This window comes from Crinia signifera, chromosome 3 (genome assembly GCF_055691185.1).
Source record: "Crinia signifera chromosome 3, ASM5569118v1, whole genome shotgun sequence".
In the NCBI taxonomy this organism is placed as follows: domain Eukaryota; kingdom Metazoa; phylum Chordata; class Amphibia; order Anura; family Myobatrachidae; genus Crinia; species Crinia signifera.
The window spans coordinates 190,699,475-190,711,603 of NC_139219.1; the positions used below are offsets into that span (position 1 = coordinate 190,699,475).

The 12,129-nt window shown below is 44.8% G+C and overlaps 1 protein-coding gene across 4 annotated transcripts in view; it reads left to right on the forward strand.

Moving 5' to 3' along the window:
• UBE3D (ubiquitin protein ligase E3D) overlaps positions 1–12,129 on the forward strand; it is a 181,669-nt gene that overhangs the window by 54,253 nt on the left and 115,287 nt on the right. For all 4 annotated transcript variants that reach the window (XR_014471739.1, XR_014471740.1, XM_083177139.1 and 1 more), the window contains exon 4: positions 11,692–11,917. Coding sequence is in view for 2 of the 4 variants with exons in the window: in XM_083177139.1 (XP_083033265.1) it covers positions 11,692–11,917 (226 nt within the window). In the remaining 2 variants the exon portion in view is untranslated. The remainder of the gene's footprint in view (positions 1–11,691; positions 11,918–12,129) is intronic.

Consider the following 12,129-nt stretch of genomic DNA (forward strand, 5'->3'; position numbering starts at 1 on the left):
ATCAGTGTTGTGTTCCCGCAGCCAGCGTAGTTAGCATAGTCTGCGTCCCTGTCAGTATCAGCGCTGTGTTCCCGCAGCCAGCGTAGTTAGCATAGTCCGCGTCCCTGTCAGTATCAGCGTTGTGTTCCCGCAGCCAGCGTAGTTAGCATAGTCCGCGTCCCTGTCAGTATCAGCGTTGTGTTCCCGCAGCCAGCGTAGTTAGCATAGTCTGCGTCCCTGTCAGTATCAGCATTGTGTTCCTGCAGCCAGCGTAGTTAGCGTAGTCCAGGTCCCTGTCAGTATCAGCGTTGTGTTCCCGCAGCCAGCGTAGTTAGCATAGTCCGCGTCCCTGTCAGTATCAGCGTTGTGTTCCCGCAGCCAGCGTAGTTAGCATAGTCTGCGTCCCTGTCAGTATCAGTGTTGTGTTCCCGCAGCCAGCGTAGTTAGCATAGTCTGCGTCCCTGTCAGTATCAGTGTTGTGTTCCCGCAGCCAGCGTAGTTAGACTAGTCCGCGTCCCTGTCAGTATCAGCGCTGTGTTCCCGCAGCCAGCGTAGTTAGCATAGTCCGCGTCCCTGTCAGTATCAGCGTTGTGTTCCCGCAGCCAGCGTAGTTAGCATAGTCTGCGTCCCTGTCAGTATCAGTGTTGTGTTCCCGCAGTCAGCGTAGTTAGCATAGTCCACGTCCCTGTCCGTATCAGCATTGTGTTCCCGTAGTCCCCCTAGTCAGTACGTTCATGGCTAGCCTGAGCATACGTAGTTAGTGTAGTCAGTCAGCATTAGTAAAATTTTTGTTTTTGTACCTGCGCACTGAGTTTGGAGTTTTTGACTAGCTGTGAACACTTATGGATCTGACTAGGATCCTATAGTTAGAACTTATAGAATTTTGGGGATTAGTGTTGCGCTCTGTCTTTGATTGTTTCTGCTAATTCTGGTGTGTTGAAAAAAACGTGCACCCAATCAAATTGGATGGAGCGGTTTCTCTAAATCATGTCCAAACTCTGGCCCTCCAGCTGTTGTGAAACTACACATCCCAGCATGCCTTGCCATACTTTTAGCATTCCCTAATAGAAAAACTGTGACAAGGCATGCTGGGATTTATAGTTTCACAATAGCTGTATGGCCATAGTTTGGGCATGCCTGCTCTAAATGGTTATTGTTGTGCTGCAACCTCTAAGTGGGAGTCAGGATATAGTAACTGTTAGGAAAATTACAGGTTAACTGGATTGTCACATTTATAGTGGGAAATGAGGATTGACTCAGGATATTTATAAATGTATTTACTTAAAATAAACTTGTATTAAAATATACACAAATAGTGTCAGTTGGTGGTTATTGTATGATTGGACCGTCTGCGCACCGGACCTTGGGTGTGTGTGTGCGCCAGGCGACATTAACAGTCTCCTGATTGGTGTGATGAATAGGGAAACTGAGAAAAGTCTAATAGGTCCCAATTGGGAAATGGTCACTGTTTTAGGTCTTTTTAAGTCTTTAGAATTGTATCTGAATGTGTCGTCCAGCTGGTTAGATATACAGGTGGAATTCTTCAGATAAACAGCCTGATGTTACTTCTGTGGGCTTTTGGAGGGGTGTGCGATAGGTGCAGTTTAGGGGGACCGGCATCGCACATGTGTGGGGATGCAGTATGTGCCAGCCACTGCCCGATTCTGGCGGCTGCAGAAACTCAACTCGGTGGACCGGCGTCTCGGCCGACAGTATGGCCGCGGGCGCCGTCTCGCCTGTTCTAGCCGAGATTTCTCCTGCCTCGCTGTTCGCTCGTACCCTCCTACTTACCCTGTCCGGGCACTAGGTTCGGCTTCCGGACGGCTCCACGAGATGTTCTTGGCTGTCACTGTGAAGGTGCGGGTTGGTCCTTCCGATTCCTGTGTGTGCCTTCTTTCTCCAGCATTGTGTCACAACTTATTACATTGTGTCAGTTATGGATGCCATTAACCATTTTCAAAGCGCCGCAGACGGAGGAGGAGTCGGAGTGTTTCCAACGCCACCACTTACTGCCAGAGACCCAGACCTGTGTTAACGGGCATCCTATGAGGCTATATGTAAAGGAGCATATGTGGCCCTGCCACATAAGAAGCTGTGGGAATTAGCTCAGTCTCCTGGCCGCACAATGGTTTTCTGACCCTTCTGCGCTTCATATTTTCGTGGACAGAGGAGCTGACAAGCACTCAGTTTTGTGAGCGCCACCTCAAGATTTCGAACAAAACTGCAGTTATATATAACAATCTGATGCGGGAGGTGTGTACCCTCGAACTGATGTCCCAGCCCCAACGCCGAATTAGCAGACCTGGCAAAATCGTTGAGGTGGATGAAAGTCTGTTTGTCCAGGGTAAGTGCCACGTTGGACGCGTCCTACCACAGCAGTTGCTCTTCGGTAGGATATCGCGTGACACCAGTGAATGCTTCATCACACCAGTGGCAAGCTGTGACGCAAGGACCCTAATGTCTGCCATCAAAGCACACCTAGAGCCTCCTCCCGACCTGTTTATACCCCCACTTTCCACGTCAGCAAGTGTGGCGAGTGCAGCAAGCCACCGAGCCCGAAGCGTGCTGAGCGCACGCGTAAAATGAAGCGCGTGAGCGCGTGCATATCACTTGATGTGTATTTCACGGCCCCTTGCGGGGCTCGCTGCACCCGCCATGCTTCAGGCTCGGGGCTTTCTGTGTGCACCACACTTTGCCAGTATGTAACATGGAGCACTGGCAAATGCATCCTTATTGTGCATGAGACACAATTGCGCACCACACCCACCTTTTGTGCACGAAATGCACGCGCTACCAAACCCCTAACCCTGTCCATCTCCCTGAAGCGGACACGGGCAGGGTTACGGTACCCTGCCGCAAGAATTACTGAGACGCACAAGCGTATGAGACACTTGTGCGTCTCAGGCAGATGGAACGCCTCTCCGCCGGCATCCGCCAAAACAGGGGATCTGGTGGTTACTGGCGCTGTGTGAGAGACGCTCACTAGGCTTGACAGGGATGCTGGGGAGAGAGCTGCAGCTTGCGGGGACAGATCTGCAGCTCGCGGGGACAGTATGGTGACTACGCTGCCTGACAGGGACACTATGCTGACTATGCTAGGCTGCCATTGGGCTACGCTGACAGCGTAGCGTAAGGTGCCGCCGTGAAACTACACAAGTACCATATTTTATTATTCAATCAATGTTGACATTAAGGTAAGGGACGTAAGGCTTTTTCTGTCCTCCGCAGAGAGTTTGTGGAGATTTAGTTCTAAAAACCTTTTGAACGGTGTAGGTTGTGTAGAAATACATTCCTGGGTAGTTCTATAGGATATATTTAGGCTATTCATTTTAGAGTGTCATATTTAATTGGTCAACAATTTCCCCGGGGCGATTGCCCCATCAAAAGTGTTACATTTTTTGTTAGGTTAAATTTAAATGAGCCTGTTCAGTGCATATGGAGTCATAAACAGCCATTGCGTCTACATATGATATGCTGTTAGCATCTGCAGGATGTGCTATAATGGCATAGTGAGTCATCGTGACTGCTATGGACACCTGTAAAAATGTATTTTGAAGTGTGTTCTTCTTGGATGCTACAAATGCTATCAAATGAACTCTAAAAACTGGTTTAAACACCTGTCAAAATAACTTTATGCCTTCAACATGAATGGAGTTGTCATTGACCTAGTTTAAGAGGGTTTGTGTTTAGATCTTTTCCATAGTGTTAATGTTCTCCTAATGGGTGCATGATCTGATATAAGAATATCTGCAATTGCAGTATTATAAATTATGTGTAAAGTTACTGAGTTTTGTGTTGCGTTAGATAACAGCCAATAGTCCAAACAAGAGAATGTGTTATGGGGATGTGTGAAAAAGGAGTGTTCTCTGAAGGTGGTATATACTGTATGTAACCACGGGTCCAAAATAATAAAGTCATCTATCAATGACAACAGGGTCATCTAGACTGCTTGGGCCCACCCGAAACATTTAAGTAAGGGTCTATGGGTACTTTTAGATCACCACCAAGTATTAGAGGGCCTACCATTCAGCTTTGTAGATAAATGTCTGACAAAAAGGCAGCATGCATATATACATGCTAGATTGAATGGGTCTGGATCCATCTGTTCATCTCCAATAACATAATTTAAAGATTTGTTAAATAAAATTAGAAAACCCCTTATTTTCGTAGTAAAGGATGCACTTCTGACCTCTTTGACCCAGTTTTCTTTCAGAGTATTAGTGTCAGTAATTTTCCAGTGTATCTCCTGTAGAAACACAAGATCTGGGCAAAATATCATTAGGTGACGCAATATCTTTCTTCTCTTAAGAGGAGGGTTCAGTCCCTTCATGTTCCATGACTTGAACTTGAATCTATATACAGTAACTAAAGTGTCTGAGAATGTTATAGTGGTGGGCCAGGTCATTAACCTATACCTGATTTATGGAATTCATTGTACTAGGACCTTGTTCTCTGACTTAGCGAGCAGAACATGGATAACATTGACTCAAGTAATATGTCCTGACAATATTGAACATTATGAACAACAATCCCACATGTAAATTCATAAGAAAATAAAAATTATACTGTAACCTGCCAGAATCTTACATTTTAGCTGAACCCATTTAGAGAATCTTACTGATTTGCTATAAAATCCAATTACATCCAAAAAGATGTGAGAAAGACAAGTATGTACAGTCTATTAACATGAGCATCAAAGTGTGCCCATAATCTAGAACCACACACTGTAAACCAGTGGTCAGGGAACAGGAGTAAATTACACCAAATTCGGAAAGAGTGAAATTCCTAGGGATAATGGACGGCTGCGCTGACGAGACACAGCTGGGCATGCATATGAATCTATACGCATGCCTTGCTGTGTCTCGGCAACAAGACCATCCATTACCCCCAGGAATTTAATTTCATTGCATATAGAATCTATATAAAGTTTCTATATGCATGCCTGTGTTTGTTACAGTACTATAGTGTACAAGGTCCTGACAGGCCCTTGTGTATAACACTCTTCTCTGCGTGATGCCCTGGTACCTGCCTCCAAGTCTGCATGTTTCTTCAGTAGAGTCGACTAGTTGCTACGCCATCTTTGTCAGTTTGTACTGCCGCTGCGGCACAGAGTTTCTATGCCTGGTTATAGGCACCTGTCAAGGTATACCCATCTCTAGTCTAGGGGAAAAATTTTTCACAGACTGTCACTATTGTTAGGCCTGTCTGCATGTTTCTGTATCTCACCACCAGGGGTCATCAGGCACCTGTTGGACTTGTTACCCTGTGTCTATACTCTGGGGAATCAGGTGCCTGGTGATTAGAGGCAATCAGCTCATATTGGACACCTGTGAGCGGCCTATTTATTCCCTCTGATACCAGCACTCAGTGCTGGTCATTGTTTGTCTGTCCTTGATGTTGAAAGAATTGTTTCCAGCCTTTGTTCTGTACCTCAGCCTATGTCCAAAGTTCCTGCACCTCTGCCAAAGTTCCTGCCAAAGATCCGGTACCTCTGCCAAAGTCCTGCACTCCCGTCACTTCACATTATGTTTTGCACCCCAGTCTGTTACCTGCATTGATTTTTGGTGAGCACTAAAGTCTGTCCCAGTTGTTTTCCTGCATTGTCCTGTGTACCTCATTCTTTATTAAACATCCTACATTTTCCTACCATCCGTTTGCTTTGTGGATGTTTGCTTGGAGCTCCAAGGGTTAATTGTAACCACTATATCTTCAACTACTGACACGAATAGTTGCCTGGATGTCACATTATCAATGGCTGTACCACACACAGCCTGGCAGCCATTGATGATGATGATTACCATTTATGGCTGTGTGTGGTACAAATTTTGTACAGCTGGATCCAGGTAGGGAAAGTTAGGATAAGTGGACTAGCAATCCATCAAGCTACCCTAAAGGAAACCACGCGACACCCTAAACTCAGTCACTCAAAAGAGTGTAAATATTTGAAAGGAATATAACCTTTATTGTAATTATTTATTGTCAGGAAATAAAGTTTGGCTTATTGCACATTTTTATTTTATTTGTTAGCTCTCCTAAAAAAATTCAAGGTCTTAGGTTGAAAAAGAGGACTAGATCTCAAAATATCCACATAACATGGATATTGGACCTTTTTTCAACTGGTGCCCAAAAAAAGAGGTTTATGAATGGCAGAACTTATTCTAAAATCTGTAATTCGGCAACCCTAAAATTGCTTTGGAAGTAGAGTTTTGAATAGAGACCAATTTCATCATCCACAGAACTTTTCCACTGAGTCTACGAAGTAGATAGGGGCTTGTTGATCTGTTGCACAGGAAGGGAGACAGGTATTGGGTTTATTTGAGATTGGCCCCCTCTTGTGAGGATAAGTACAAATTGTAGTATTCCTAGTGGTGTGCTACCACAGACAGTATTGGTAGAATACTTTTTTGAAGAGAGAGAAAGAATTGTCATATGGTGGTGCACCATTTATAAGAAATTGAGTCATAAAATATACCTTTTATTGGTTATCACTTAAAAAGGAACGCAAAATATGACATACAACACAAAACATATACACAAGTGAAAACAGGTGTGTTTAAAAGGCACGTGCGGGTTCAAGGAGGAACTACCTTAATCAAGTATTTATCAGTGACACCATTATAATACTCCTTCTTATCATAAAACAATTGTTCAGGTGGGAGGTGTCAATTCAATACCATTAGGTTACAGTGTTGATAATTGTAGGATGTCGCCTTGCACTCAATTAGTTACAATACACTACAGATGGGTCAGGTCCCATCCTGGCTGGCGGGTCGACAGAACGTCTGCGCTGGCGACCCGCCAGCAGCCACGCCAGCGAATACACTAAGAGACGCACACGCATCTCAGTCTTCGTCGCCAGCGCGACGGAAACCCTGTCCGTCTCCGCCTCAGGGAGACGGACAGTGTTAGGGGGGGATGCGGGCAGCGGCGGGGACCCCGGGTTACCGCCGGCAAGCCGGCGGGGACCCGGGGGAACGGATGGAAGCGCCGTCGGAAGGGGACGCGCGCGCCTCTCGTGCGCGCGCGTCCCCTTCTCACCATCGCCATGGCGCTGGCGGGGGATGGCGGCTGGCGACGCTAGCGCCATCCCCTGCCAAGATGGGACCTGACCCATCTGTAGTTTGTTAATTTGGTATCAGAGTATTTGCAATCTGCCTGATATGTATCACTCCTGAATCAGATACACATTAGTCTTGGTAACTGGGCGTTTTGAATTGGATCATATGATGCCCCGTTATTTACAGTCACCTCCTATAGTGGGAAAAGGTGCTGTGATACAGGCTTATTAAGTCTCAATTGTCTCTCCTCTGCGTCACCGTCAGCTATGCTGATATTACAGTGATCGCCGGGAGACTGTGATTGTCGCCTTGAAATGAGTGCTTTAATGCGGGTTATTTGTAGACCGGCTGTCTCTCTCTGCGCCGCTGTCAGTTGGTACTGGTACCACTGCGGTCGTAGGGAGACTGTTGATTCACCGGATTATCTTAATTTGACCCAGTATCGGGACAAGCACTCCCTATAAGGGAGGCGAGTGCTACAGTACAAACTGCCGGACGTGGTCAGTCTCACTCCGTACCGCCGACCACTCACGCTGGTCGCACTACGGTTAACAGGGAGACCGCCGGTACTATCGTCCGAATAGGTAGCTTATCTGCTGGCACTCCCTGTGTAGGGACAAATGCCGCAATCGGATTGCCATGGGTCAGTTGTCCTTCCCTGTACCGCTGTCAGCTCGTGCTGCTGCTGCTGCGGTCTTAGGGGGACTAATGACGTTTAGGCTGCTGAATACATTAGAGTCCTGAAAAGGACTAGTAAATACATTTCATACACACAAACAGGGTGGTAGTGCTCAAGGAACGTGCGCACGGCTGGGTCGGCCGGCGTACGCTTCGCAGGTCTTCCTCAGGGCTCTTCATTTTTGGAGCACTGCTTTTCTTTTTGTTCATTGCTTTGTACCTTTTGGGGAACCAACTAGTTCCTATAAGCAGCATCTCCTTTGTATACCAGCCGTGGTAAGCACTCAGGATTAATTTCGGTTAATTACTTTCTTCCTTTTTTCATTTAAAAAAACGTGATCTTTGAAGATCTTTTAAAGGTGCCCATACACGGTACAATTGCTGGGTGCAATGAGATGCTCGCACCCATCACACATCTCATCGCACAGCTTAAAAAGTATGTGCTGCACATACTTTTTGTACTAGATCTCATCCCATCTCATTGCATTGCAAAACCTATGCAATGCGATATTGTATACAATAATTGTATCATGTATGGGCACCTTAAGATCAATAATCCTCTGGATTTAAAATATAGATGTTAGCTTGCAGCAGGACCCTCTTACCTCCAATTCTGTCTGTTGTTACCCAGATGTTTCAGATGTGTCTTGAGCTTAACTTATAGTTCCTGATTTTACAGAGTCTGTCAGGAAAGTAATGAGACTAAAATGGGGAAAAATGTATTGAACTTTCAGATACACCAGGTTAATAATCTTTAAAGTATCTTGAGCATCAATTCACTGTTGCCAGCATGTCTGCCAAGCTTGGTACACCTCCTGGAAGGTGATAACCGGTAGGTCCTTGAGTGCCCTTGTTGGTGCCGCTTCCACTTTGTTTACAGTTTGAAAACATTGTCCTTCCAGGCTGCGTTTGATCCGGGGGAACAGAAAGAAGTCAGCCGTGGCCAGATCAAGACTGTAGGGTGGTTTAGGCAGCGTTTTCACATTAGAGGTAGAGGCAATCTCCTTGTGGATGCAGTGACCCTGTTTCTCAAGCGATTGAGCACTCCTGTGTAAAATGCACCGTTAACAGTTTGGCCGGTAGGAAGATATTTCTTGTGGATCACACCCGAGTCAAAAAAAAAAAAAGTCTAAAAGCATGGGCTTGGTCATGATTTGCACATTCGGCCCTTTTTGGGACGAAGTGATAATGCTGTGTGCCACACTGTGCTTTGCCTTTTGGTCTCCTGATTGTTCTCAAAGATCAAAGTTTCATCACCTGTTATCAATCTGTCAAAAAAAATTAGGCTCACTTTGCATACGCTTGTTTCTTTGATCAGGAGTCAAAACCTTAGGAACCAATCAGTCACACACCTTTCGCATCTCCAATTCATTTGTAACAATCTCTTGCACAGTAGTTTTTCGAAGTCCCAACTTTTCCGCTACCATTTTAACACTCAAACAACAATCAGTGTTCAAAACATTGCGATTTGTCCACAGTTTGCTCATTCCGGCTTATTGAAGGTCGTCCAGAGCATGGTTCATCCTAAACGTCTTCTCTGCCCTCCTTTAAGAATTGAAATCACGGTAAACTTGCGCCTCGGACAAGGATTCCTCCCAGAAGGCCTTTCGAGCATGGCAAGCATCTTGGTACCCAATTTCCTGAGTTTTAAGGCCTATACACACTGGGCAATTTTGAGCAGAATACTTTTGGCTTTTTGATTTGCTTTCAACTCAAAAACTGGTGAGCCCTGAGGCACGCTCCCGCATCGTCGCTGCCGGCTGCCATTTGTCTTCTGGTTTTACCAGCAAACTGAATGGCTTTCCATAGTGTTTATAGCATCCTGGTATGGAATCCATCCTTGATAAAGGCACACACGTGCCGAAACGCGTTGGACACCAGGACAGAAGCCCTGCACCCACACAGCATCCCCAAAGTCTCCTCCGCAAGGAGTTGAGCGCGCGCCGCAGCAGGACCTCCGTCACCCCGGGCAACGCCGTCAAGCTAAACCCGGAAGTGACGTGAAATACTGCATCAGCGGTGCGGACCTGACAGCCGGCTATCGCAGCAAGTGAGGACGCCGGTGAAGATACGTGGAACGACGCGGCAAGCATCCCCTGCCAGCAACAGAACCAGGTATCGGGAAAGTAAACGGTGCACCACCGGAGGGTAAGGGACGCCAGCCCACCGGTACCACCGGACACTTTCCTTGACCACCATAACTTTGTTCAACAGGAGACTTCCGCTGCCACTCAGCCTTGCAAGTGCCCATTCACAGCTGCGAGCAGCCCCCCCCACCATCACACCCCACCATATCCCACCCAGCCCCATCCACATTAGTAAACCCTGTGCATTGCCAAACCACAGAGGTGTGCTAAGACAGGATACCGGAACCCAATTTGCAGAAGACACACTGTGAGATCTGCAAGATTGGAGGTCTTTGAGACTTATTCAACCCCCACACACCCAGCATCTTTTTTGACAACCACCCAGTGTTCAAGTGTCAAAATAAAGCATTTATTGTTTAATAGTAACAACAGTGTGCAGTACATCATTACCAGCATCTTTTTGTATTTACAAGTGTAACATAAGAGGTCCACTACCAGTATTTACATAGCGAGTGCGCAATTCAACCAAAATTGCAAATCCTGGTATGGAAGCCATTTACTCCCTGTGAAAATCGCTGACCATGGCGAAATCGCTCATTGTGTATGCTCTGAGTGATTTTCAGGCCAGCAATTTTCACATCATCACTGTCCATACATGCTGGGCAAAATCACTTAGTGTATATGGACCTTAATAAAACGATTGCTCAATGCTACACTCCATCTCGAACCTCGACCGAGTTGAAAAAGGACACTTCATTTAGAGCTTGATCCATACACTGTAAAGGCTCAAAGGCAACTGCCGCAGACTGGATTGTGTAGCTGAGCCACCCATACCGCCCTACAGCGCTGCCATACACCTGTTCTGCGTAGTGTGAAAAAGTCTCATTACTTTCGGACAGACCCTGTATAGGTATTGTTTCCTAAGGGTAGGTAATTGCATAGATTATTTGGAGGGTCCAGATAATGGAAGTATTGTAGTATAATGGCAAGCCTGCAAAAATGTATTCTTTTTTTTTTTTATATATATATATATATATATTTAATAGAGATTATTTGAATGAAAGAATTGCTTTGCATGATATATTTTTGATAGAAGCAATTCCCTCCACTCCAAGCATTTCTCTATCCCTAGGAAAACATCTGGTTTGCCCCATAACTAATACTGTATATTAAGTTGACCTTCCAGACCTCTGCAACACTGTGTTGATAATCTTTGTGTTATTAGTATCTTTAAGTACAGTAAGATATTTGGCATAAATATTTTAACAGCAGATCTACCTGTAGGAAGATGCAATAAGCAACAGGAGAAAAAGGGCAAAATAAATTGAATTCCAGAGTTAAATTGATGTAATCATTCTGATCTAGGAGCCATCCATTAATATAACAAGAAAAGACAGAACTGGTGAAAGTGATAATATGCAGGATCACAATCCCTCCATCATCCCTACTCCTTTGCAGTTTAAAACAGTTAATATTTATTGTAAATTTTGTTATGAATGGGTTAAATGAGATCTGGTTTTGAACAACGATGAAAACAGATTAATTACAATCTAATTTAAATCCAGTTTACATTAAAGTGTAATGTAAACTGATTCTACTCCGATGTGTCTTTGGAGTGTGCACATACAGTACATACTGTACCTCAGCGGAACAATCTACATTTATCTATATGCTGGTGTGCAGCTAATTGTCTCTCCTGTATGTTTTACTATATATGTACAGACAAATAAAGTGCAGGGCTTGCAAATAATGCCAAACATTTAAAACCTTTATTGTTAAATGTGGTACTTTAATGAAATGTTGTACTTTAATGTTAATTTATACTTCTTTCAAATACATGCATCCATCTTCTTCAAATGTTCATTGTATTTCCGTTACACATTTTTCAGAAAGTTCATCAGAGTGCTCCCATTGCCTAGTGAGAACTGGAGCTCTCTAGTTGGAGAATGGTGCTGCCACCCTGATCCCTTTGCAAATCGAAGTTGCCTTCCCAAGGTTAACGACTGCTTTCTGGGAGATACTTTCCTTTTGGTGAATAAAGCAAATATTTTAGTTTCTCCTGGGGAGACTAATGAGGTGTCAGATGTTCCTCATCCAGTTGATGCTAATGTCTCAGTAAGTTATTAGAGCTAATGATATCCACTAATTGGTACATTTATATTAACCAGTATAACTTTATTACATCAAAGGAGGATTATTTCAGGCAGAAGGGGGGCTCCTTATATTTCCTGAGATTTTTGTCAAATACCATGTGAATTCATTTTATATAATTGAATGTAGATTTTCAGTAGATAATGTCTTACGGTCATGGTTAGAGAGGTGGTGGC